Source organism: Solenopsis invicta, chromosome 8, assembly GCF_016802725.1.
Source record: "Solenopsis invicta isolate M01_SB chromosome 8, UNIL_Sinv_3.0, whole genome shotgun sequence".
Classification (NCBI taxonomy): domain Eukaryota; kingdom Metazoa; phylum Arthropoda; class Insecta; order Hymenoptera; family Formicidae; genus Solenopsis; species Solenopsis invicta.
Window position 1 is genome coordinate 1,891,331 of NC_052671.1, and position 27,816 is coordinate 1,919,146.

At 35.8% G+C, this 27,816-nt stretch overlaps 1 protein-coding gene and 1 long non-coding RNA gene across 4 annotated transcripts in view; one reads left to right on the forward strand and one right to left on the reverse strand.

The window, feature by feature from the left end:
- Positions 1-23,838, reverse strand: part of LOC120358599 — a 169,398-nt gene extending 145,560 nt beyond the window's left edge. Inside the window, exons 1-2 of one of the 3 annotated variants that reach the window (XM_039453227.1) lie at positions 23,292-23,838; positions 22,673-22,852 (exon numbers count right to left, since the gene is read on the reverse strand). In XM_039453227.1, the coding sequence (XP_039309161.1) occupies positions 22,673-22,852; positions 23,292-23,315 (204 nt within the window). In that variant the 5' untranslated portion in view covers positions 23,316-23,838. Of the gene's footprint in view, positions 1-14,807; positions 15,068-20,433; positions 22,029-22,672; positions 22,853-23,291 lie in introns of those variants that run through there. The other 2 variants (XM_039453228.1, XM_039453229.1) reach the window with 2 other exon arrangements.
- Positions 23,839-23,860: 22 nt separating this feature from the next.
- LOC120358601 lies at positions 23,861-27,800 on the forward strand. Its single transcript, XR_005575486.1, has 2 exons — positions 23,861-26,574; positions 26,777-27,800. It is a non-coding gene; the product is annotated as an uncharacterized LOC120358601 (long non-coding RNA).
- The last annotated feature ends 16 nt before the right edge of the window (positions 27,801-27,816 follow it).

Genomic DNA, 27,816 nt, shown 5'->3' on the forward strand with positions numbered 1-27,816 from the left:
TTGTAACATTTTCAATTTTTATAAACACACGGTTTTATAGTTAAACTTCAGAAAATGTAATAAATGTCTCTGAAAATGTAATGCGTTTTCAAATTGTGTTTAACAATTTTATGGAAAATACAAATAATATGTATATATAAATTTAAAACATACAATAATGTATTCAATGAAATATATGTTTTGGAATTATTTAACAATAAAGCTAATTTAATTTATTTTATTTTTTTAAAATTATTTATAGGAATATTGAAACTAAGTGACAATAAGATCTTTATTTTAACCACAAAAATAAAATACATCTTCTACAGAGAATATGTGGAAATAAACAAAAAACTTTTCTTTTAAACTCTCATTGAAACTTGTTATATATGTATATGCTTATAATGTGAATACAACAATAAGATCCGAGTGAAAAATAAATTGAAAGTAACAAAGGAAACAAACATTATACGTCTTAAATCAGTTTTAAAATGATTATTAATAAAAAAAAACGAATTCTCTTGAAATTTGTTCTACTGTTAAACATTACAATTAATTTTAATCTGGCCTTTAATTAATCTTTAGAAAATTTTTGTTATTTGGGAGTAATTTTAGCTTCTTCAAAATTAGCAGCATTAAAAATCATTATTCTGCTATGCAAGTTTTGCATATAATAAACAAATAACAATGGTCATATAAGTAGGCCTTATTTAATGAGTACATTGTTACCAAAAAAATATATTTATTCTAAAAAATCACCACATGTTTTTGTTATTTTATATAATTAGGAAGTTCAATAATATTATATGTTATAACCAACAAATAATGTGTATTTAATAAATTTTGTGCTAAATTTTCATAAAAACAACTCACATGCCTCCTTCATCACTTGTTTTTGTTACACTAAACAGACGCGCGCCAGTTGTAACTCTTCAAACCCTCTTTAACCCATTTCCTATCATCTTTTAAACATATACCCTAGGCGTAAAGTACGTTTCTAAGTGGTAAATTCAAAAGTGGGCCTTCTTCGGATTGGATACCTTGTTTGTCATATTGAAGCATCCGTTACTAAAATTCTCCATATGTTATTTGACAACACGTAATAACGATATTATTGACGAAAATGTACAACATATTCGTCAATAATATCTCAAAAGATATCAATATCTTAAAATTACACGGCAACGTGCAACTTGTATTTGTTCTCTACTTAAAATATATAAAAATGAAATATATCTACAAAATGGCGGGTATAAAAAAATACAGAAAGCATCGTGCAGCGCACGGTGACGCCCGTAAACATATATAAGTTCTTACATTTTTCACTTCTCTATGAATGCCAGCCATACGCACGCACGATAGAAATTTAAGACTATACAGAGGTGGGTTAGTCTGCGATAAAGAAAAAATCGAAGAAAAATGAAATGGAAGAATAGGGAAAAGTGATCAGGACGCATGGTGTCGCAGCGCGTATATTTCCTAGCACCTTGTCTGTTACGCAAGTTCTCTCGGGCTGGTTTTATGATGGCTATCATTAGAGGTCAACGGTCCACGAAATTGCGAGACCCTCGATCTCGTCAGTTTCTCGCGGTTTCAGAGGTCAAACGTACACCTTCAAAGCCAGAGTTTCTATTGGGCATCGGACTATCGATTTTTCAATGATGTAATTTGGACTAGGAACTTGAATTGAGAAAGCTCTCAAGTTACTGAAGCGCAACATTATGTTTCTAATTCTTTACAAATTATTAAGAGAGCTCTTCGAATACAAAGAAAATTATACACGATCGCATGAAACATATTTTCCCAAGATCTTCAATATTCTACTATTTAAAATGACATATGTAAAACACAATATAGAAACGAATAATTTCCCGAGTTTCGCTATTAATTAGCCTTGCTCTCGCCTGTAAAATTTTGCCATTCTGCAGTCCGTACGACGCGACGTATCATAATCGGAGGGTGATGAACTACAAAAATTGCGCTTCTCTTCGATCGCAACCCAGGCATGCAGCGTCTTATGGATCTCAGGATCCTGTGCGCGAAGTGCGGCGCGATTGTCCAATCCGAAGGCGAACGTTCGACCAGACCCCGACTCTCTTCCTTTGGCGAGTGTATTAGATTGGCTTCGAGATACGTGACCTCGCTTGAGAATCAACCTCGTTCCCTTCTCCACCCACCCCGGCCTTTCATCCTGTCCCTTACCGCGCCATACCTCTCAACTCCCTCCAGCAGCCAGGCAACCGCCCTAGCCAACCACCGTTGCAACCTAACTCAACCTTCCCGGAATAGGTCCGATCCTCCATCTCCCCGCTGCCCTTTCATCCTCCTTCATCTCTTTTCCAACTTCGTTGCGCTCTCTTTCCTTTTTACACATTCTAACAAACACTGCTTGCGTGATGATCATTTGCTATCGAGTAACGAAACGTAGTGAAGTAATTTGCTTTTTCGACTTTCGTGTTTTCTGAATTACGATTTAACTACCTATTTCAATTACTTTTCATGATATTTTCATCAAGAAAATTAATCCCGAATAAAAATAGAAATAAAAAATAATAAAATAAAAAATAAAAGATATACGACAAACAAGAATAATTCAAATGATTACATTTTTTAAACGGAATCGTAAAACAAGTTTCGCAGATTGGAACAAAATTGTTCAAGACATAATACATAAATGATGTATTTCTGTCTTGAATTGTAGAATCGCAATGTTTTCACATTGTCGTCTTTACATCCACGATTGAGAATTTTCATTAATTTTAAGAAATATGTAAACGAGAACGAAACTTTCCACATAACAAATTTCTCCCGCGTTATTTCGTGATCACCTTCCGTTGCAACGACGTCGCAAACCGCGTATAACTTTCACAGCAGCAACGTCGGATACAGCTACCACACACTCGCTTAAACTTTGTGTGGCGAAGTTTAATCAACAGACGCGATATAAACCGGCGCGGCGTCCACGTTTTATACGAGTACGAGCGGAATCGTCCGACAAAAATCAAAAAATCCACCGAACCAACCGACCCTTTAGACTTTTCGTTATAAATGGGATTAAAGGGAGGAACATCGCATGTAACATTGGCTGATTCAGCAAATGACTGGAATTTCGAGGTGGTTATAAAATTTCGCGTCCCTGATGCACCAACATGACTGCCAGACGTAAAGAAAGATCTGTGTGTATATATACATATACATTGTATATATCGAGAATGAAAGAGAGAGAGAGAGAGAGAGAGGGAGGGGGATGGGGAAGAGAAATGTGCAACCGCAAACTGTACGTATCAGCTAGAGGAACAAACTCGTTTCCAATGTGTTCACCACGGTCTCCTGCCGAAGCCAAAGAGCAATTCCTATTCGAACGACTTTCCGTAAAAACGTCTCATATCGTGAGACATTGTTAAATATATTACGCCATTGCCTGTTCTCTTCGGGTACCACCGTGTAATACATATGTATGCGCGTACGGGGGAAGCTATTTCGATAGGAGATCACGTGCCTACGGGGTTTTACAGTCCGCGCGTTGATCAGAGTCTAGACGGCAGGTCTACCCGTGATCCAAAACTCACTTCGATTTCTGTCAGACGATACGTAACGTGTATATCGCGCATCATACACAAACCGCACGGTTTTACTAAAGTATCTAAAAATTTACTTCTAAATACAGAATTATTTGAAAGTAATTTTATTAGACCATCAAAATAATTACGTAGAATGCTCAAACTGGTTGCCAGAATGTCAAAACTCTTTGCAGCATTGCTCATTATGCTTGAACGTTCTTTGCAATTATTGTAATGGTCGAACAAAACTATTTTTAGACTTGTATTTAGGCAAACTTTTAGATACTTCAGAAAATTTTCTTTTCGGTATAAATATTCAATAAACTAACGTTATATCTCTTGAATTGAAATATTCGCAGCATTAAAATTAATTGAATTATATTCTACTATACTGAAAAAAGTTTCTTCCGTTTAAATCACTTTCTTGATTTAAATAAATATTAGTTAATATCAAATAATTTATTTTTAAGCTTAGGAAATATTCTTTTCAATCAAAGAAACGATGTTAAAAATAAATGTATTTATTTGAAAATAAAAAGAACTTTTTCAATGTATGATACTCTTCGTAAAATTTTATTGCATGTAAAATTTGATTTTTTGAAATCAATGCTATCCAAATATTCTTTTCTCATGGCAGACGAAAATGAATAAGACGCACAAGCATCGTGAAGAGAAATTTCTCTGCTATCTCACCTTGGTATGTGTCTTCCCTCGTTCTATTCTGACTTCTCATTTCCCGCTCCCTACATCCCTTTTCCTGCACCCGTGGATATTCCTACGTTTTCACAACCTTCAAGTTTTCATGTCCCTGGAATATCCCTTCATTCCAAGTTTCTTCGGCTCATTCCCGCGACTTCAGTCTAATGAGACTGCAACGTCGCCATCGAGATAGACGCATGGATGTATATACACATATATATATATCCATACCTAAATCCCCCTAGGTACATGGTTTCGTATATAAATACTGACGCATACCAGCGCACACGAAGATGCGCGCACTAACATCAGCGTGGCTGCTGACGTTTCTCTGGAAACTCAACGGCGACATTCCTTCTGCTGATCTTCTTTGTTCATTCGAGCTTTTACGTTGCCAATCTTCATGTCAACAATGTAATACGCCTTAGTCTTACGGTGGAGACAAATAAAATTTCGCGAGCAAGACCTGTTCCTGATGAGAAAAGTTAAGAGGCGCTTTATCTTGAAATTTGTCCCTTTTATTCGATAAGTAGAATGTAAGATAACGGTAATAATAAGCTTTCTGGTAAAGGAATAAAAACGCTTGATATTGCTGGACTTCATATTCCTCGGAATACTCAATGATACCATTGTTGTAGTTTCTCATTGCATCTTGTTAAAATTTATGCATTTTGCTTGTCATTTCATTTATTTACTTCGCAGGAATATGAAAAATATAACATAGGTATGCTTTCATTAGACAGTAGGTCAGGATACTTAAATCTAACCTAACCTAACCTAAATGATTAATTATGATCTCAACAAAACCATAAATTTCGTACAAATAAGCATATGGCAGTAATATAGTCATGCTAGATCGGCTCACATTTATAATTTTATTACAAGCTGGACATCCATGATAGGGGGTGTAAAGATGGGAACGTTGGTAACCAGTTGAACAAAGCGTCCGCGTAGAAACATAAAATCGGACATTGCGACTACTAGTACGATCGTCTGCGTGTATGAACGTAAAGAATCCTCTTTACGATATCGTAATGCGGGTTTCGAGGTGCGCAACGGGTGCGCCGACCTAGCCGGCTAATTAAGTAGTGCCGGTGGATTTTCGATCCGCGGGCAAATTTAATTTACCTGTTAATACTCTCGAGAGACTCCCATACAGGAATAATTCCAGCAAGAATGCAACATGCATTTAATCAACTCGACCTTTTACGGAGATTATCGTGTTTTGTCGCCGTTTCGTAACAAAAACTATTCTAAATAATCCCTAAAAGAGAATCGAGATGTATCGAGTTACGTATATTAGACGATTGTATATTTTAAACGGGTACGAAATTTCTCAAGATGATGTTTTAGCATAAATTCTTTTCCAACTGACGAGTTGTACTCGCTCGCCATGTTACAAGCAAATTTCACGAACGCGCGCGCAGGAAACTGAAATGCGCGAAAACATGTGGAAGACATGTGGAAGACTGACAAAGAGTCAGTCCGATCCGATGAAGATATTTTAAGAGCGATTCAAGTTACATCCGTTTCGAATGCAAACCTACGTTTTACATAAATATTACGTATACGTAAAAGTTATAAAATGTGTGACCTAACTGCTTCAATTAAACGATATAAATGATCGATTACTCTATTATAATTTCAGGAGAGAAATGGAAAAAGAAATCTGCGATCCAAAGCGTCCATTTGCTAATGAAATGAAGCCCTATTCAGACGATTGTAATCAAGAAACTGAATTTAACGCGATGGAATAAAATCGATGAAACATGACGCAAGGAAGAAGTGAGAAGCAAGAAATTCGAGAATCTAGTCAGAGTTACGCCGCAACATTCTATTTTCAACTGCCACATCTCTTCTTATTTAAGCTTGCTCAAATAATTACACAGTCACAAAGTATATCTTCATATTTATAGAAATAACTGATGAGTGTAACAATGATTGAGTGTAATATTTCTGTTATGTAAAGGCTATCATTGTATATATTAATTATTAATATTATATCCTTATAATTAAGCAATCAGTCATCACATATTCTTCAAAACTGTTGGACTTTCCCAGGGACATGTTTCAGTCTTAAAATACTTTAGTTGCATCGTATAACTATATATTACTAAATGATAGACGTAAATGAAGAAAGAAAAAGATTCCAGCAAGATTTCGGGTAAAAGCGATTGGTTCTAGAGGAGGCGAGAGAAGAGCAGTGGGGGATGAATCACGCACGCAGTTGGGCCGATAAATAAGAGTTTACTCAATCTCCGGTGCGAGAACGTACGGCAAACGACATTGGAACTCAGCTTGGGTGTACCCATCGATGTAAATAACGGGGTGAAGAAATTCTTGTCGGGAGCGTCCGTACGTGTGGCCATTACGGTAGATTGGATCCTTTTCACAAATGACGTATGTATCGTTCTTTTTTTTTTATAATTACAGCACTATATTTTCGTAGAGATTCCTTTACCCTTCTTCGTTGATTACCATCTTATCTGATCGACAAACAAGTTGTAAGAAAATTAATCAAGATCGAGGACGGCACAATCAGATTAAATATAGAAATGCGAATTTTTCTCTCTCTGGTAATTAATTTATTATTTATTATTTAAAAAGGGTATTTTTCTCTACCTTCTTATTACATTAATATAACAACAAGTGTTAACGTAAGAATTAAAGATATGTAGCTTTATTCTTTTTCAAGAGAATATAACAAACTAACTATATGCAGTATTAATATTCTATATTGATATTTAATGAAATATAAGAAAACTAACAGAAGCTGAAACGTGTACGAGACATTGTACGTAAGTATAAGATTAAAGTAGAATTGCATTCTCAAAAGACCTAAGAAATAACTCGAATATGTCGGTCCGCGTATTTATTTAAGGCTTCAGAAATAATCAACAGGGTGGCGGACCTTACTCGGCACATAACTCCCTTATCGCGCAGATATAGTTGTAACAGCTACAATGTTACACATCCAGTCGTGCGACGGTGCGACGGTGTGCGAGTAAATTTCATAGCGCGGACGAGGACCGCAGGCCGCAATAAAAGACGAGCACATGCACGGTCGTGCTCGTATACTGGAAGACCAATGGCGACGCGTGCGAACGCGCGACAGTGGGTCGAAAAGAGGTGAACCATGTGTGTGGGCAGATATGCGCGAACACGAACAGGCCGGCGGACAACTTGCGAAAATGTTGCAGCAACTGCACTGGCTACTGCGGCAACGCTGCGGTTCGATTTATTCATGCCCGGCAAAATATTTCATGCAAGTCGGCGACAAGGTTTTCGGTGGATTATGCACGGAAGACTTGGTACCGGCTAAAATCGTCCGGCTATCAAAAGTTGGCTCGCCGCACAGCTAATCCCATTCCCTTCCGTTGGGCCGCCACGGCACTTAGGTATGTTGAGGAAGGAAGGGGTGATTTATAATTTCAACTACGAGGGACGGGGGTTTGCATCTCGATTATCTTAACTTCCTGTGAGATCTACTATTTCTTCCAGTCACGACACCGCTCGCATGTTAGATTTCATCGGACATGCAATTTCTTTAAAAAAAAAAACTAATTTGTTATTCCAGTTTTACGCTGAAAGCAAGAAATAAAAAACTGAGGTAATAAAACAGAAACGTATATATTGTAATACAATGATATACTTGTATCTAAAAAAGTATGTTATCAAAAATTTAGACAAAAATTCATATATAAAAACTTTACAAAAAAAAAAGCGAAGAGTTTTACAGATCATATCACGATGTCAATAATGTATTGAAAAAAAAAAAAAAAAAATAGAAAAATGGCATATTTAAAATCATTAGAATACCTATACGCAGAAGAAACCATTTCTTTGAACTTAATAAATTTTGTTGTATCCAAACAAACTTATTTGGAATGGTCCAAACAAACAAATATTTGAATCAACAAGTACGATTAATAATGGCATTGTTTTTGTCAAATAGACGTTGCGAAACAACTTTCAGTCAAACAAATAGGAATACTAATTCCAATAAATCGTTTTTTCTGTCAATCAATACTGCAAATGCTGTTTTTATCTCTTCAATGCGGCATCATGATGGGATAGAAAACCGACGGCGGAACACTTTCGAAAAAGCAGAATAAACAGCGAAGAAAGGTATCCCATGGTGAAAATAGAAGACTTGTGCCTCTCGTTCACACATAAAAAAAAACGAAAAATTGACACCGACTCCTAAGTATCATTCGCATCGAGACGTCAGATGTATATATGTGCTATATATATGTGTGTGCTATATATGACCACTTCGAGCGTAAATCTTGCGGGACATGGCGCTTAATTGTACAATTGTAGTAAATCAAGCGATCAGCGGGAAACCGTAATTATCCGTGAGCGCGGACAATGATAAATCATTTAGTAAGGATGTGGAACTATAAAATGTAATAGCGCTAGTACCACGGCTATTACAGCAAAGTATATAAAATTCATGTTTCACGTGTTTCCACTGGGCTCGCCCAAGATACAAGTCCTATAAGAAAGAAGCAATTGCGGTGCATATTTTGCACGAGAGATACATGTTATTTCCGTTACATATAATAAAAGGTTTTAATTAAAGTTTTTTATATAATAAAAGTTTTTTAAAAACATAATGTCTGTTTGTGAAAATTTGCAAGTCAGTATTAAATTTCTACCGATACATTGGCAGTGGTAGTCAGAAATATACTTTTCTCCTTAATTCATTTTTATGTATTTATATCTTCTATTAATTATCATTTATAATTTTTTTTAATGATTTTTAATAACTATTAATTTAACCCGCAACTACACTGCTGAACTCTGCCCTACACAACTACACTCGCGAGGTTATTTTGTACCTCAAACATGATAAGAGTTTTAACTGAAATAAAATTTAAAAAGTTGATTACAATAAAAGATACCGAAGTATAGTCATCTCACTGTCAAGTAATAAAATTGTTGATTCTACGCACCAACAACCGCGGTTACTTTTATTAACCTACTAATAGTTGATTACTTAAAAGATGGTGTATTTTTTAAAGATTCTGAAGTTAAAAGACAATCATTTATTACAAATATAACAGAAAATAAAGTTTATAGGGCTCTAAGTATCAAAAATAAAGATTTTAATTTTTGATGTTAACTTTAGGATATTTGTTTTCTAAATAGCCAAATAATAAATAAATGTGCCATGAAAAATATTTGTGTAATTGCGTGTGATGCGGTAAATTTGTAACCGGCGAAGATAGTTAAGGATTAATTATTAATTTATAATAAATAAAGAGCAAAAAAAAAATAAACTGAATAAAAGTTTTGTATAAGTTATTTAAAAAAATCACGTCTGAAATATGTATATGAATTTCGATTAAGTACGCATATAAACTGACGCAACACGTAAACAAGAATTTTTCAAAACTGTATTTACTTTATGTTTAAAATATACGGCTTATATACAAGTCTTTAATTTCCCAATAAAAAGAGAGTTAAAATTTGCAGCAAACAGGTATTACGGTGATTTGTGTGATTTATGTTTCTCTAATCTGATATTCTGTTTTATTGGATTTCTCTTCTTGAATAAAATATTCTTGGAATCTTTATTATTTATTACCCAACCGCACGAACCCAATCCAACCGAATCCATATCGATTTTAGATATAGAAACGTACTTGTGCGATAGCGCGGATGCGTGCGTACAGCAAACGATTAAATAGGAGAAAGCGTACAATACAATTTGGTATAAAATATTAGCATTCTTGCGTTGATAAAGCCATCTATTATCCTAGGATATCACCGCGCGCCATCGTTAGGCGTTCATCCTAACTACCATCGTGTTTCCAGCTGTGCGTAGCTACGTATAAGTGTATCTATGAGAGTGCGTGTAAACCGCGCACATTGTAAGCCGTCGGCTACGCATGTTACATCAGATCAAAAAGTCGGAGTTTACCATGGTGTTCGCTTGGAGCGAGTGTTCAATGACAATGCGACGAGAGATGATAAAATTAGAAAATTATAAGAAACTGACCTGCAATCACGTAGCGGACCCACACTATGGAATCGTAGTCGAATCGTTGAATCCAAGTAGATCACGTGGTCACGGTACACGCATGTTCCCAGTTCCAGAGAGAAAGAGATAGATAGATAGAGAGAGAGAGAGAGAGAGAGAGCCGTGGATTCCATAATGCTTTTTTTACGCATGCGCGTTGCCGAACGACGTTCATTCACTCACTCATACACGAAACAACTGAATGCGACTTCTAATCGTGCGAAATACGGAACGTTTGTTTCTTCGACCGCCTGCCGGCGCGAAGTGCGTCGCCGGCGCGAAGTCCGGCCGAGATTTGGTAAACTCCGATCGGGCCGGTCGTGTGTCGCGGCTCCAACTGTTCACAGTTAGTTCCTGCCGAGTTCCTCCTCTTCCTCCCTGTCCTCGTATGCACATACACGAAGAATACCGAACGGCAGGCGCGTATCCACGATACGTGTGACGGGGCAGGGTCACGTGCTGATTACGCTTTTCGAGGTTTTCACGCGTTCCTCTCTCGTCGCGACTTCGCGATCGCCATAATTGTTCGTAACGTTCACGAGGCGGGAAATGTGCGACGCGATTTTTGGGTTCTTACTATTTACCCCCACCCCGCGTGCAGGGATCACTACTTCGAGCGGAGCAAGCGCGACGCTCAATTTACGCGACACACGCTGTACTAAACGTTTCGTGCGAGCTTTTTTTGATGGTCGGTTCCTCTATGTTACGCGCGACAAATGACGGATCGGACGTCTGTCTGACTGCGTAGCAGACGACATAATCGGGAGGCATGGGAAACGCGCGAGCTCGATTTCGCTGGCGCTGTCGTCGTCGTCGTCATCGCTCGCTACCCTCTCGTCACTTTCGTCGTCGCCAAAGGTGTTCGCTACCGTAGGTGGTGCGGCCGTTTCGGTCCTAAGTAAAGGTAACGCCGTCTGAAGATCCAGAAGCGAGAGGAAGAGCCGGAATAAAGTGGGGGGTTTATGGGTTTGCATCCTATGTACTCCATCGTATCTCTAGTTATGGCTCCACGACAAAACCCACGTGTATAACCTCTCCTCGCGGCGTTACTCCGCGTATACCTGTATCCGTATGTAATTCCGGCCACACGTACACGCCGTGCGTGCGTGTGCGCGTGCGCTTACGAACGTTTCAGCGTGCGGCGGCTGATGCGAGTACGTGTAAGCAACACCCGCGCTACGCGAAGCAACCCTCCTGAGTGTCTGTATATGCAGACGTTGCTGAGTGCATTTTAGCAAAATTGAGTTCCTGCGAATTTCCTTATCGTCTATTACCATCTACTCCTAAGCTCTAAAATACGATGTATCGTATTATCATTCAAAAACTTGCCCGGAATTACGTTCAGCTATAACTTTTTCTTTAATAAAAGAAATCGTATGATTTCTTATCATGCAAATTGATATAGCTGCTAGTAGATTTTAGTTTTATGTATTTGTAAACGTAATTTATGAAAACGTAAAATATAATTTATAACTTATTGGTGGTTTGACGAGAACCCTCTCCCTCTTCCATATATAATGAACAAAGTCAATTTGATTGATGCACCCTTTTTAATAGTTTGTCATTATTTCATTATATGTCAAGGCAAGCTGTAAAATTATTGAGATAAGTTTCTGTAATGGATCTACGTTTTTAAAGAAGATGCAAATGTTACAAGCTTGGAAAACCATTATAAATATATGTTGCGCATATATGTCAAAGAATATGAATATAAACTTTATGAATGCATAATAAACACCTCACAGCTGAATTTTTTATTTCAAAATAGTTTGATGACGTCAAAAAGAAGGAAATAGCGTTGTCGATAAAGTAGAGCACTATGTAATATCGATTTTAGATAGCGTAACAATTGTAAGATTGGTGTACAAAATATATTCGTTTTTTAATATTTTTAATTTAATAAATTATTTTGTTTTTTAAATTTATTAAGTTATATCAAATAATTTGCCAAAATTATTAAAATTACTATTTAAACTTTTAATAATATTATTACGTTTAATTTAATAATATTAATAATTTTAACCCGCAGTTCCTGTATAACACTTTATATATGTAACATAAAAATTAATTTTTTTTTTAATAATATTTTCTAGAATTGGTTCAAGCCTATTATTTTTATTGCGCCAAAAATATATTAATTATTTCTTTTATGTACATACATGTATATGTATATGTATTGTATAATAATTATTTTTTTATATAGATGAAAGACTGTACGCATAAAAATTTTCGTCATAATGCAACACCTGGGTATAAGCTAAACGCAATCTGAACGCGCATCCATTCCTATCGGGTATTTTAGACCGAAGAAAGAAGGATGGCTAAAGTCATCGGAGAGATGGAAGCGCATGTCGAGATAGTCTGGAAGGGGAAACACTGGGTAGACGGCAGCCATGATGGCACGAGCGGGCCAATCGCTGCACCGAACCGAACTGTTACTGCATAATGGCCGCGTGACTCCGCCCAATGTAAAACTCGATGGACGTTACGCTTATTGGACACGAAAGCGTTAAAAATTTTATTGCCCGTCTGGCAGTTACACTCTGCTTTTGAAACTGTCCCCTGCTATGATCCCCTCCCTTTTCATTCGCTAATCGTAAAAATTGGACGTACCGATGTGTAAGAGCTGTACTTTCTTTGCTAAACTTACGCCCCCTGGAAGATATTTTATAAAATTTACTCGTCCCGATAAAGAGCTAAACTTCATTAATGATCTCTAGATGTCCACAAAAAAAATTTAGACTTCAATGACCGCCATACGGATTTCAGATGAGATTTACAAAATGGAAATCTGTGATATAATGTTGGTTTTATGTTAATAATACAATTATAAATCAAAATAATGGATTTAAGCTATTTTTTAATATATCTATAAATATACATATACGTATATTATAGTGCATAAAAATAAAATAATATATTAAAAATTCATATAACCCAAAGCCCGTTGTTCCATTTTCGAATAAACTATGTGGTAAATTATCTAATGGATATATTATGTGTAATATACACAAACATACAAACATTTGAATGTACAGATATAGACATCTGTTAAATAATTTAACATACAGTTTATCCGGCGACGAAATAATCAAATCCTTATTCTAGAAATATAAAAGAGATAAAGAAAAATCTGCAAATGCTGCATATGACAGTAGCGTATGATTAATAAATATTTTTTAAATAATTTTTCGGAGCTTATATACATTTCAGAAAATTCTTACACATGAATTTATAGCTTGTAGCTATCACATGGTTTGCTATATAAATTATCAGATAGTTACGTAAATAATATATTATCATTAACAACAATAGTAAAGTATTATATTCAATGACATAAAAAGGGAGTCTAATGGATAATTTCCAGCGTATCTACGAATTGTTATTTATAGCTGACAGTCAACATTGCATAACATGAATCTCACACGTAAAAAGTAAGAATCTCTACTTGTAAAGTACAAAACTCGACAATTTTATGTTAAGCGGGAAAAAAAATGCAATTCTTCTTCGTGTTGTATTTTATCTAACGTTAATGTAAATTTGCAGTTGCACAATTAATGCAGCATAGAGTAATTAAAGTTTTTACCGGACTCTTAAAGATATATTAAAGTTCTTACTCCACTTGTCTTTTTACTTATTACAGTCTAGTCTACCTTTTCCATCAGCCTGTATTGTATTATTTAAATTTTTTGTAACTGAACACAATAAGCGGTAGAGAATTATTCGTGATTCATTTTTTATAAACATAGGTAAAGAATTATGTTGCAAATTGACGTATGGAAAAAGAGTTTTGCATTATGTATGTTTCTCATCTGCATTGCAAAACGTAAAATTTGTTAAAAACATCCACCAACTTATCAGTAAGTTTATTGCAACTTTTTTACTTAAAACGCAACATTATACTCGTCAAACGTAAATTTCTCAAGTTTAAATTGTCTTTGAAAAATTACACAATGATATTGAAAAGCATACTATAAAGATTGCAATTTTAATTAAATATTTATAATAATACGAGTAAAATCAAGAAACATAAAATACAATCACAGAATCTAGTTTGTATACCATCGTATTGTATCGCATATTTGCATCACAAATTATTCTGCTGTATCGTGTGTTGCGTACTTCAGAAGACACGCGATGACTTTATCGAAATGATTAGCGTACAATCGCGTACTGACCGGGCAACTGCTTTTAACCACGACTGGTTGCATGACGTCATGTCATTCACTCGCACCCTACCACCGCGCGTGTTTATCCTGCAATCGCGGCTCGTGCCGCGAAATTAGCCGTACGCAAAGTGATGTTTAGTCCACAGATCACCGATTGATCTAAATGGTTGAGCTTAGCGTGAGCAACGGCAATAAATATTGTCTGGAGCAACTCGTGGGTGCTGATCGTAAATATAGTTGAGGTGTTCTTATGCAGTGATATTTTAAATATATAGTATTGTAATAACAGAGACGGTGCAGGTGCAAAGTGAGAAAATGTAATAACATAAAATATTATAAATTATAAATAAAGCAGAGAGAACATGCACTCACCTGTGCTGACAATCGACGAATTTTAGACATCCAATGAACATCACATTCGTCGCGATGCAACACAGAAATTATTCAACACTCTCGCACGTATTCATTCTCTACAATTACGACAGTACATATTAGATGGAACAAATTGACTCGCGTTTGTTTTAACAATCAAATTTCTATATCGATGTTTGCGACAAACTTTAGTTTAACACTCGCGTAAGAGAAAAATAGCCAGCGTTATTAACGGTAAGTAAACAAAATTTTGCATTACATTTACGCATAAAAATTATTTTAATCTTTTTATTTTGTTCGTATAACAATATAATTTCTGATATTAATTATACTGCTCTTATTTGATTTAGAAACTTTAGATTAGAATAAAAATTTAGGAAATTATATGATTTTATATCGAAATAATTATTATACACATAGATCTATGAATTGAACAATATGATTAGTTTATACACTCTTATATATTCTTTCTTTCTTTGATACTCTTATTTCTCTGTGTTTTTTAATTAAAATTTTATAATTTATCACATTATGTTTGAACTAATCGTTCAATCACATTACTATACGCTGCTCAAGCTCTATTTTTTTCTGCTACGTAAAATAAAATAACTTCTACTTCATAGAAAATGAGATAATATATCAAATTTGTACACTTAAAACTTCGCATAAAACTCAAAAAAAATTAATGCAACAATCACGAGAGCACGTCACGACTCCTTCTTTTTAAATCAAATCCTTCGTTTTCTTTGAAAAATCCCGAAACACTTTCGCTACAAGTATCGCTTCTGTCTGATGCTACTCCGCGTTTCGTTTCAGCAATCGTTTAATTTTAATCACATTACCACGCTTCTTCCAGCCTCGACAACAACCGGATGTCAATAATGCGATGTAGGCAAATCCGTACGATCTCGGAATAATCAAAAGCCAACACACGACGCGTCACTTGAACGGGATCCCGGGAATATTGTTTGCGCCTCTGCTTGCGTTAGTCACCGACGACACGCGACGAATACAAGATCACTCAACGTGACATCGAACGTAGTCACGGCCGGCTTATCTGTTTTCGTAGGTCAGGGAACCGTGAACCAAGGCCGAGTTCAAGAACGTCCTGTCTCTCATGAATATCGTAAAGATTTTCCACTTGTGATACGTGCCGCACATGACGCGTCTCTCGCTCGTCTCGTGTCGGCTCACCGTTTCACGAAAGCGTGAAAGATACGACAAAGGTCACCGTGATTATTTACTTGTTTCGGACTTGTATACGAAAGAAGACCGGCGGTACCGCGGAATAGTAACCGGGGGGGCGAGACCATGTGCTTCGCGGGGCTCACGAACGTAACTGCGCCTGCGCCCCTTGCCTAAGCTTGACCCCTACGCACGACACAGAGAGAAGAGAGCTCTTTCGTCGCTCTCTTCCCCCTCGTTCTTGTCGCTATGGTCGCTATGTGTTCTCCCTACGCGCGAGCTACACATGCGGAGATGGATACGTCATAAAACCCCGTCAGAGTCAACTGTAACAACCCTCCGAGTCGCGAGTGTGTAGGTGCGGGAGGAAGAGAAAGAGAGAAAAAGAGGGAGGGAGAAGAAGAGGAGACTCTTCAGAGGAGGGCGAGATGTTGCGAGATATGTTTGTCCATCGAGCAGCACATTGTGTTCTTGCACAAAGAACATGTCTCTCTATCCTCCATTCTTCTACTACATGTATATGTGGATAGACTTCATATACTCGCGCCAGTTATTCACACACTCGTCAGTTATTTTTCCGAATTTTTCCAGAAGTCGCAAGACTTTTCACATTACTGAAAACGAATACATTGAAATGAACAAAATTGAACTCAATAATTCACCAATAAATATCACACGCAGATTAGTGGTATAAATTTGAATATAAATTTAAAATTGATTTTTTTTTAAGAAAAATAAGGAAATGTATAAAATGTTTATGTCACAACATGACATCATTGAATTGTATATCTCTATTATATTTATAATTTTTTACATTCTCCTTAATATTTGATACAGCACATAGGATAAAAAATACAAGTTTCCTCAAGATTCCTGTTCCTTTCTCTAAAGCTTATTACCTTTTTAATCAACAATTACTTGTATTAAAAACAAATGCTGAAACGAAATTATAAATCACTTCTTCATAATCGTTTCTTGTCGATTTGACAATAACTTCCAGTGCAATAATGTTGCAATATATCTTGATCAAAATACTTTATATTCTTTATAAAATCAGATTCGACGAAGATTACAATAATCACACAAATTGTACTGGAAGATAAATAGCTGCTCATTTTGTGTTTCAAAACATTTTCGATTATACGATGTATTTGAAACGATAAGAATGAGTATTTAGGATAGGAAATGTCACGATAAGTGGTAAAGGAAATTTTCAAATTTGACAAATGCAATAGTTTCAAGAAAGATTTACTCTCTTCACGACACGGATCTAATTTAATAAGGAAAGTAAGCAAATTAGCGCGAATATCCGTTATCAGGATTACCCCGTAACCGAGCGTACGCGAAGAGGACACCTTATTAATATGACTCCATGAGATTCTGTAAACACGCGCATGAGAAGATCGCGAACAGCACCGACACCAGTTACTGATCTCCCGACTCTCGTCGTGCTCCGGGAGCATCCCGTGCACCCGATGCACCCCCTTTTACGCACTTCCTCCATCGAGTTTCCTTCACAGGTATACCCATGCGCACTACACGAAAAACGAAAGAGGCAGCATCGAACGAAGAAGGTGAACCTTATTCGCGTATCGAACATTCGCGTCACGTTGGAAGTCAGTACAAACCCTGTGGACACAAAGGTTACGAACCAATGGCGGCAGGGTGGGCGGTCACGCTGGTTTCTTTTTATTTTTAATGAAATGCAGATTACATCATTTTTCACGTATGAAATGACGATAACGCTTGATGCCGCGGCGTCTCTTTATAATGCGCCTTTCATAAAGTTTTGTATACACGAAGGATATTTCAGCGTAATGCTATGCGCACCCGTATTATCTCCGCTTTATTATTCAGAAGTAATAAAAGAATGTGATTCATATATAATACGTTTGCAATCGTACGTTTGGCCTTTATACGTGAAAGTTGAAAAAATTATCAAATACCATTTATTTTTTGCAAAAGTTTAATTTTTTTCGCATAAAATTTGTCAAATTATTTTTTCAAGAAAAATAAAGATAACATGATATTTATATTCATTATATATATATACCGATTCTTACATGTATGCAAGGCGGCAGAAAATAGATTATTTTTAAGTGAACAATTATAATCAATTTCACAATTTAAGAAATTACAATCACTTAGTTATGTTTTGATCTTTCCAAAAGCTTTAATTTCAACACAAAAACGAAATCAATCTTTAAATTATCGGCAAAGATTACAGGGTGTAGAAAAATAACATGAAAACTTTCTTAGAAAAAAAGCTTTACTGGCAATAGAACACGATATCAAAATATCATAAAAACCCCATTTAAAGAAAATGTGTATCGTAAATTTTGTATTTTATTTGTAAATGGAAATACGATATATAAATATAAATATGTACATAGTTTCATTTACTTTACAAGCGTGATCTCTGAACAATGTTGCAGCTACTATTATATTATCAGACTTATATAACATATACTATATTTATTTACAATTAGTAATTTTCCATCATTATCGTTTTTTGTTTGTTGCGGTGTGAAACTTGGTTATGAAAACCTACGTTTATGTCATTATAAACATAAGAAAAAAATTTATTATTTCAAAGTTTTAAAAAAATTATTTAATTTAGAATGCACTCTGTCAAACAAAAGAATTTATTGATACCTATATATAAATTTATATTTTATTAATTTAAAATTTATGTTTAATTGAAATGCTTCTCGTAAACCTTAACGTGAGTAAGCAAATTATTGTAACTGTGGATGACATTGAAACTATTCTTAAATATTTTTTGTCGACATAAATAAGCTCTTTGAAAAGAAATGTGTGCCAACTAAAGCTGTCAGGACCCTTGAGACGGCTTCCCTCTAAATTTCGTCTTGTGAAAGGATAAGCGTATAAAAACTCAAGTCGCAAAATTCAATACGTGGCCTACTTTCACCTCATGAGATTCATCTGGCGGCTGAATAAGCTTCATTATGAAAAAAGGGTGCCCTTTTTTTCAACAAGAAAAAGCAAGGAAAAGCAAAGAGAAAGTTGGGCATCTCATAGACATACCCTTAGATTTTATTAAAACGTTATGTATTTAAAGACTAGCTATGTTAAAATATCGATATTAATATAAAACAAATGAAATCGATTGTATTTTGCAGAAAAATTAGCTTTCAATACCTATTTTTCTGTTAACGAGCTAATTTATTGATTTTTTATTAATTTTCTTACACTGAGAAAATTTTAATATTTGTGATTGTAATTACATATGATAAAATAATTATGATTAAAAGCTCCATTTTTATTAATATTATAATACTACTATAATGTTAGTAATAATAAATTTTGTTTATAGTTTCACTAGAACAGTACAGTTCTATAAAATTTCATTGTAAATTATGATGATTTCAAATATTAATGTAGTAAAATATCAAAATCTAAGTAGTAAAAATGAAACAAATGTTGCCATGTAGTAAATATGATCACAATTATAGTAAAAAAAATGATTCTTTTTAACATTTGCTTACCATTTACCTATTAATAATAATTAATAACTAATAACTATGACTTGTATAGTTATAAAACAACTTTGTATATTTATTGTATATTTAGCACGGAAAATAACTATAAATTATAATTAAATTCTCAGTAAGCAAGAAACGTTAAAATAACATTTAAAAATATTAATTTTATGTGTACTGTTAAATGTTTTAAAATAATTTTACATAAACATTAAAAAAAATTATTTAGTACATGATTTTGTTTATAAACATTATCAAAATATTTTAAAAATATATCTCCATGTCATAGTCAAAGTTTGTTCATATTATGATGTTTCCTAAATACGACATATTTGAAAACATTACATGTTATTGAATATCGTTGTATTAATATGGTAGTAATGAATAGTAGTAAGTTTACGTTTACTACAACTACAACCATGTTTTTTTCTCTCAGTGTATAAAAATTATAAATTGAATTTACTATGCGCGACTACGCACGACGGTTTTGCGATCATTATCTACGATTATAATCACAGTTTAAAACAATTTAATACGTAAATAGAAAATATGACTTAGCATCATCATTACACTTTCTACAATTGATCATTAGTGAATATGTACTTTGGCATGTGCGTACGTACGTATATGTATATACCAATTTCTATATACACGTATATCTGCCTTTCTGAAAGGCTTTCGTGTGTAACCTTGAGAGTTAAATGTTTATTCAGGTTTAGCATATAAATTAGATAGAATTATTGACACTTAATAAACGAGAATTTGCCTTAAAGTGTGACACGTTGTACGACGCCATAATATTATCTTTTTAGACGTAAAATGCCTTACATATAGTATGTATTTTTATGTAGTTGCAGTAGGTATATATTTGCAAGAAGAATTTTTATATCTAAGAAAACTTTTCGAGATATTTTCAAATATTCCTTTCAAATCTTCACACACATTTTATTTATATGATTCTATCACAAATATGCGTTAGAGCATTGTAATAATTCTCGGATTTGCACAGCACGCAGTTAACTAATATGATAGCACATTATTCATGGTAATAAGTGCCGTCTTGACGTAAGCAATATTTTTACGTTAATAACGTTGGTAACGTTACTGAAAAACGCAATTGAACATTATATCCGTTCGCGCGAGCGATAAAATTGTATATTTTATAAATAGTTTATTGTATAAATTATATTAATTGCGACATTTATCATGATGCGATCAGACATGTCATTTAGTATTTACCAAATTTACAATATATTCAGCTTGAAATAATGATCTATTGTTCTGTTACTCTGCTTGTTAAACCTTGATTTATTTGATCTTTTCGTCGACACGCATAAATTTTATGTAATTTATGGAACAAAGGAAAAATTGAACAATGTTTTGGTAGTAATGATATAAACAATATATTCTTTAATCATATTTAGATATAAGTCTTTTTATTAATAATCTTTTACTTTAGTTTAGTTGTAATTTATTAAATAAAAGAAAAATCAAACAATGCTCTGGTAATGATATAAATAATATATCCTGTAATGGATTGGGACCTTTTTATTAATAATCCCTTATTTTAGTTTAGTTGTGTGTCTTTTAAACCATATTTATACGAATAATAAAAGTACGGTTTTCTCAATGTGCAATTATTACTAATGTCTGTATCTTATTTCTCTAGCCCATATTTTTGTATTTTTAAAGTTATATTATTTTTGTTTAATCAATACATTATACAGTCTTTCATATATAATTTAGTGTTTTCCTTTTAAACAAATTTCTTTTGCAATATTTTAAGATTTATGCTTAGCCTCTTTCTTAATGATATAATGTGTTGATGTAATAAGAGAGAGAGAGAGAAAGAGAAAATGCTTTCATAACTTATCACAAAAATTAATTTATATTTAATAAATTAGAAATATTCCAAGATAAATAATATGTTATAATAATAAGCAGAAATAGTACAAATTATAATTATAATTAGATATAAAAAGATTTTAGTATTTAATTGTGACTGTAATTATAGTCATTGAGATTTTGTGTTCCAGTAGATTTGCACAAATTATCAATATAAAATAATCTAGAAATTAATGTATTTATAATATGTAGTATAAAAAGCTGTTTATTACAGCATTTACGAAACGATAATATTATTCCAAAAGCACACGCTGTGCAGATCGAATCATTGTTACTTAAGGATATCTCTTTCGCAAGAAGAGACGTTCATCCGTATTGGAATAAGGATTAAGATATCTCCCAAAAATTGGAGTGTGCCGCTTTGCATCTCGAGGTCGATAATACTTCCCGACCTGCGCGAGTATTTTCATGCATTGTATTTAAAGTACACACGCAAGTCACATGGCACTTGGTTGCGCTGTGAAGACCGCTACTGACTAGTCGTTGGGCGTGGCCAACAGCCATACGACACTTCCACCAATCGATAAGCTTCTGTCCCCTCCACACCGTGCTCGAGCAATCCGACGGCTTGTGGAGGTATTCACGGGTTTCCCCTCTCGTTCTCAGGATCTTATCCTTTGCTCTGGACCTCGCCGGTGATGAAAAAATATTCTCTAATTGATTGCTCGAACGACAGGATTTGTTTATTTCGCTAACACTTGTCACATACCGGCATGTCATTGACGTTTTTTGTGAAACGATTTGCTTTTTTTTTGTCAAATCCGTTACATTTTCTTTGCTTGAAATGTCATTCAACGCATGACGTTATCTTAAATAAATATTGACTGATCATGAAAATTCATTAATTGAATCATTCTCACAGTTTACAACATTCTTACAAGAAGCATTGTGACATACTTATAATTTATTTTTTTATAAGATTAATCGTAGCGTAGATCTTATTGATGTAATATATGATTTGATGTTGTTGACAATTTTTGACAAAGTCTTCCGCAATATATTTCTACACAAAGTGTGCGCTCTTTATAAATTGAATGAAATGTTATTTAATTTAAATCTACAGAACTTGGTACCTGGCGCGGAACTAAAACGATTACTAATTTAAAATAAATAATAAAACTTTCATTAAAAATTTCGTGACAGTTTAGTATGATAATTCGAAGTGACGGGAACTGACGATTTGCTCTATGATCGTATGCTTAATTATGCATTGTTTGGGTAAACATCAAAGTATAATTATCTGCGCACGTGATAGCTCGCTATGGTGCTTACCATGATGGTTGGCGGCTCCCGGATCCGCCGGCGGCGTCGACGAACGTCATGGCACTTAATATCACGTGAGATTCTGACAGATCCGCTACGGTGCTCAATCATCGCGATCATCGGCCGCTTTACCGACTTGTCACGGTTATCGTGGTAACTCTCAGCGCACATCACTGACGGAAAGAGAATCTACAACGAGCGATGGAGTAACAACCTTGAGGGGGTGAATCGGGCCGGTTTCGCACTCACTTATACCAAATATTCTACTTCGCGAGACAACGCGACTACCGCGAGAGACGCGTAACACTTAATTACGTGTTGATTGACGTACAACGAGGCGAGCTCCGGCTTATCGCCTTCGGCGCAGCGACGACCGGCGGACCGAAATGAACGACACCGTCGTCGGACGACGGCGAGCAATGCGGCCGATTCTTTCGCGGATATCTCGCAAACTAGACCGAAATGCCGAACGAATACGACCGGCAAACGCGATGGAACGTCCGTACGTTCGGCGTTCGGCACACTATACGCCTTTGGCTTTGCTATACTATAAGGTAGTAAGTGAGTGAGAGACCAAGCGGGACCCCTACCGGCGCAGCCGTACATCTTAGTATTATGGGCAACTCACATTGGAAGATACGCCATCAAGCATAGCCCTAGCGAGAGCGCGAGAGCGAGCGAGTCGAGCCGAGCGATTGTAAAAGTTTTAGGGACACTTTGCGAACACCCTCTCCGCTCCCCTCTCTACTCTCTCGCTCTCTGGTGTGCCACCCCACAGAACCGCGCCCTGGTTCTCTCACCCCGCCGACCATGGGCGACTAGAAATGCCGGAGAGAGGCGAGAGAGAGAGACCCCGGTGGTGCCACCTCGAAATCCCCCTCCTGATTCTCCCTCTCCGGCCAGCAGCTCGGCCACGCCAGAGAAAGATGGCGAGGGCCGGAAGAGAGACGAGACCCGGGAAAAAGCGGGTACAGGAGAGATACGTTTGCATTCTTCATGGTTGTTGATAACCGAGAAAAGAGGACTCATGAAGAGAGACAAGGTATTAAAAAAAGTGGACCTCCAGTTTCCATGCTTATTCGATAGAAAGGAGGGTGGCATTAATAATCGTTTTTTTCCTGCTATTCGTTCTCTCTTCCTTCTCTTCTGGTTCTTTCGTTCTCTCTCTCTCTCTCTCTCTCTCTCTCTCTCTCTCTCTCTCTCTCTCTCTCTGTAAGTATATTCAGAGAAGGATGTCGCTCCAATTCGACAATGAGATAAACAAAAATGAGCATAAAGAAACCCTGCATGTTGAAGAGAAACGTGTATTGGTGCACGTCATGATGGTCGCGTCATCGTCGACATGGGCGCGGCCAGAAGAAAAGCGAGCAGACAGAAAGAAAAGGAAAGGAGCGGAGAAGCGACAGTGGAGAAAGAGGGAAGCAAATGCGAAAGGAAGAGAGGAGAAAACATCTCTGCCTATCGTTGCGGCTAGGAACTCGAAGAGAGGGTTGCTAGGAGAGTGAGGGAAACTGCGAAACGAAGACGAAGAGGAGAGTTTCCTGCTAACACCCGGTTTGTTGCCACTGTGCAGTGGCGCCCTCCGCTATCCGGCAAGAACCATGCCATTCCTCCCACACTTTTTCCGCGGATCTATCTCCCAATCGGTTGTGTCTACCAGTCGTCGACTGCGAATGTCAGGAGACGAGACTTTGGTGCTGCCATCGCGGCCGCCTTCGTTGTTTTCCCTGGTGAAACCGATGTTCATCGAACTTCGGCTCGGTGATGTAGTAAATTATCTTGTCACGGATAATTTGAGGATAATACTGGGTTGAGTGTTAATAGGCTCCGCGCACAATCGAGGAATGTAAGATATTAGAAATTAGAACTTTAGAATCAGTTTCCTCAATGAAGACTAGAAATAAATAATAAATTGTGTCTTGTGCGACACACTTACGCCTTACAGCTTATTCGTATCCGCCGTGCGTCACGTTTAATGTTCATTGAGGAAATTGGTTTTAAAATTCTAATTTATTCCTATTCCTATTATCTAATATTCCTTCATTGTGCCTAAAGCCTACGTAGATCTAAGTAACAATGATAACCACTTGATACACAAATAGAATTGCGGAAAGTGTATCAGTATCATTTAAAAGGAACGGAGAAACAGTAAATTTTTGTTTTTGCTTCATTAGACAGCTTAGAGTTCAATTGTTACTCGAACTTGTCGTCGGCATCTTGTTATTAAGAAATGATTATGTTGTGCATTTATTGAACTGTGAAATTTGCACTGCGATAAATTTCTCAGGAAACTTCAGTCTCTGCTAAAAAGAAAACCAGCGTTCGGCACACGGTATCATTTTTTAATAACAAGATATCGACGACATGCTAGGGCACGACGACAAGAATTGAATTCTAAGCTGCCTAATGAAGTAGAAACAAAAGTTTGTTGTTTTCTTTTCGTTCCTTTTGATTTTAAACGATACTAATACTTTTCTCGCAATTTTATTTTTATATATAAAGTGGGTATCATTATTACTTATCCTTAAAAAATGATCATGCAAGTGGAGTCAATTCTTTGGCTGTACAAAATTAATTTAAATTAATTTAGATAAATAAACAGCAAATATAATATTGCAAATGGTTGGTACTTAACTATTCTAAATAACAGATAGAATTTGTATATATATAATTAATTTAAATGGTTTATGAAATTTAGAAAGTTTTTCTAACGTCTATTTATGTTAAGGTCAACTGTATGTATATGTTATAAAATTTGACGATATAATTGGCAATAAGATTTAAATTTTTTAGAAAGCATTATTAAATATTGCTGCTATAAATTCTATATGTGACAAACAATATTTTAACAGATGCAGAAAATAAAGATAAAATTTTGTTGTGACACCTAGAAATCTACTTATATCAACAAAACGTTTTTTAAATGTAGATGGATTAACAAAGAAATGAATTTTGAACTCCGTAAAATATCAAATACTAATTAAAATATAATTTAAATTGTAAAGGCCCACAAAAAAGTAACTTTAAAAGTAGATGAAAATAAAAGAAGAACTTAATACATTTAATTTAACATCCGTTTCAACTGTCTGAATATATTTATATCATCTTAAATTTAAATTGTGTTCGACTTCAACCTGTTGTATGAACAATATTATTTATTATTTCAAATAAAAAGTTTTTAAAAATTGATATTCCAACTGGGAAAGAATACAAATTTTTATTAAAGATAAATCTGTCCGCCATTTTTTGTCAAAATTCTCCAATTACAAACTTGCAAACAGTAAATGGCCTGCGGCGCGTTCGCGGCGGGATTCGCAAAATGTGTTAGCTCGAAATCAGCTCGGTAGCGAGGCCGGTTTTTTAAATTAAAATGTATAGAAACTTTAAGCATCGACTGCGCGCACGCCGGGGTATAACACATGTCGCGATCGTCGTCCATATTAATCCCAATTAAGGCAAGGATACCGAAGAACAGGTTAAAGGCTCCTCCTCTTCACGAATCTACGGGGATACGGCGATATAATAAAATCGTAAAATGACGGTACTGACCGTGTGCTTGGCGATATTATCCGGTCGCGATGGTAAGGGAGCCGGCCATGAGGGAGATGGTCCTCCACACGTGAAGCATAAAATACCCAGTTAAATGCGCCGAACGAATACGAAAAAATCTAATATGAAAAACCCCGTACCACTTAGGAAAGACGACGAGTTCGAGTTTATGCCGCGGACGCCGGCCGACCAATCGGAGCATGGGGATTTTGCGGGACGAGTAAATAAATTGGACGGGTCGCGGCGAGCTTCCTGGAATCCGGGAGACATCTTTTGTGTGTATGCTCTCGAAACGTAGCAGAAGGATCTACGTAACGAACAATGTTGCATAGAATGCGGAAAAGTTTCTAAAATGGGACAAGGTTTTGTTATCATATTTTTTATCATCGTTATTTTCTTTAGAATGATTAGAATAATATTACGTACCATTTACATTTAATTTGTAATAACGCATTTACAAAGATACGGAGACTTTTATTGTCTCGACAAAGATTAAAAACTATTGTAAAGTATAGTCGTGTTTGTTTAAAAGGTCATATGCATTTTAATTTTTTTTTTTTACAGCGTTCCAAACATAAAATTATTAACATGTGTATTCTGTCGAAAGACTATACAAGATAATAAATAACTACCCGAGAGACCGTAAAGTTTTTCTATTTCGGATGATCTTAAAGATGTATCTTTTGAAAAGAAGTGAAGCGAGAGAGCCGATTATTGCCGATTTCGTTCACACATAGCTACAAAGTGAGGACGAAGACGAAGAGAACAAGAAGAACGAGAATCGCGAGGCGGTATGTGGTAGGAGAATGAAGTTCCACATTTCAGCGGCAGTCAACATGGTGGCCGTGACGAGGACGATTCTTGCTCCGGCAAGAGAAGCCAATGGACAACGACGGTCTCGTCCCACCCCATAATGCCCCATATACTTGGCAATTTATGCGCCGAAACGTATTAAATAGCTTTCTGCCCCCACTATAATGCGCGATCCTCTCGACGGCGCGCAGGCGTCCCCATAGCTACGGCGCGGTATAACTATATATTAAAGCCAATATTTTTAAATGCGATACACCTACATTGTAAATACCGGTGTTTTGTACGACCCTTTCTAAGAATAGACCCACTTGCGACATTCGGCCGCGCTGAGAACCGCGCGGAGGCGATCATACGCGCTATATGGCGGGAAAGAGGATTTTAGTCTTTGTTTTGTCGAAAGCTTCGAGCTTCGTGATGTCTTAAGACCTGGCGAAGACAGCTAAGAATGTTGCGAGGTGTATTTTAGGGAAGCATAAACGGCTAATCGATAAACCGAGTAATGATCGCGCTCTCGACCGTAAATCCCGGATAATATACATGCAAATGCCGTGCAATATGGGAATTTAAAGGGCTAACCAATTCTTCTTTTCATTAAACCTTCCGTCTCACGCCAATCACGCAAAGGCAGGTGTCAACGAAAATTCATTAAATTCTTTATCTTCGTTACGCTTCACCCGGAGGCATATTTTTCTATTTAATTAGTCAACGTCAGCGAGACAAATTTATTTCCTATTTATAAAGTTATCAAATAAACGACATCGTAATTTATACTTTATTCGAGAAAATGTATT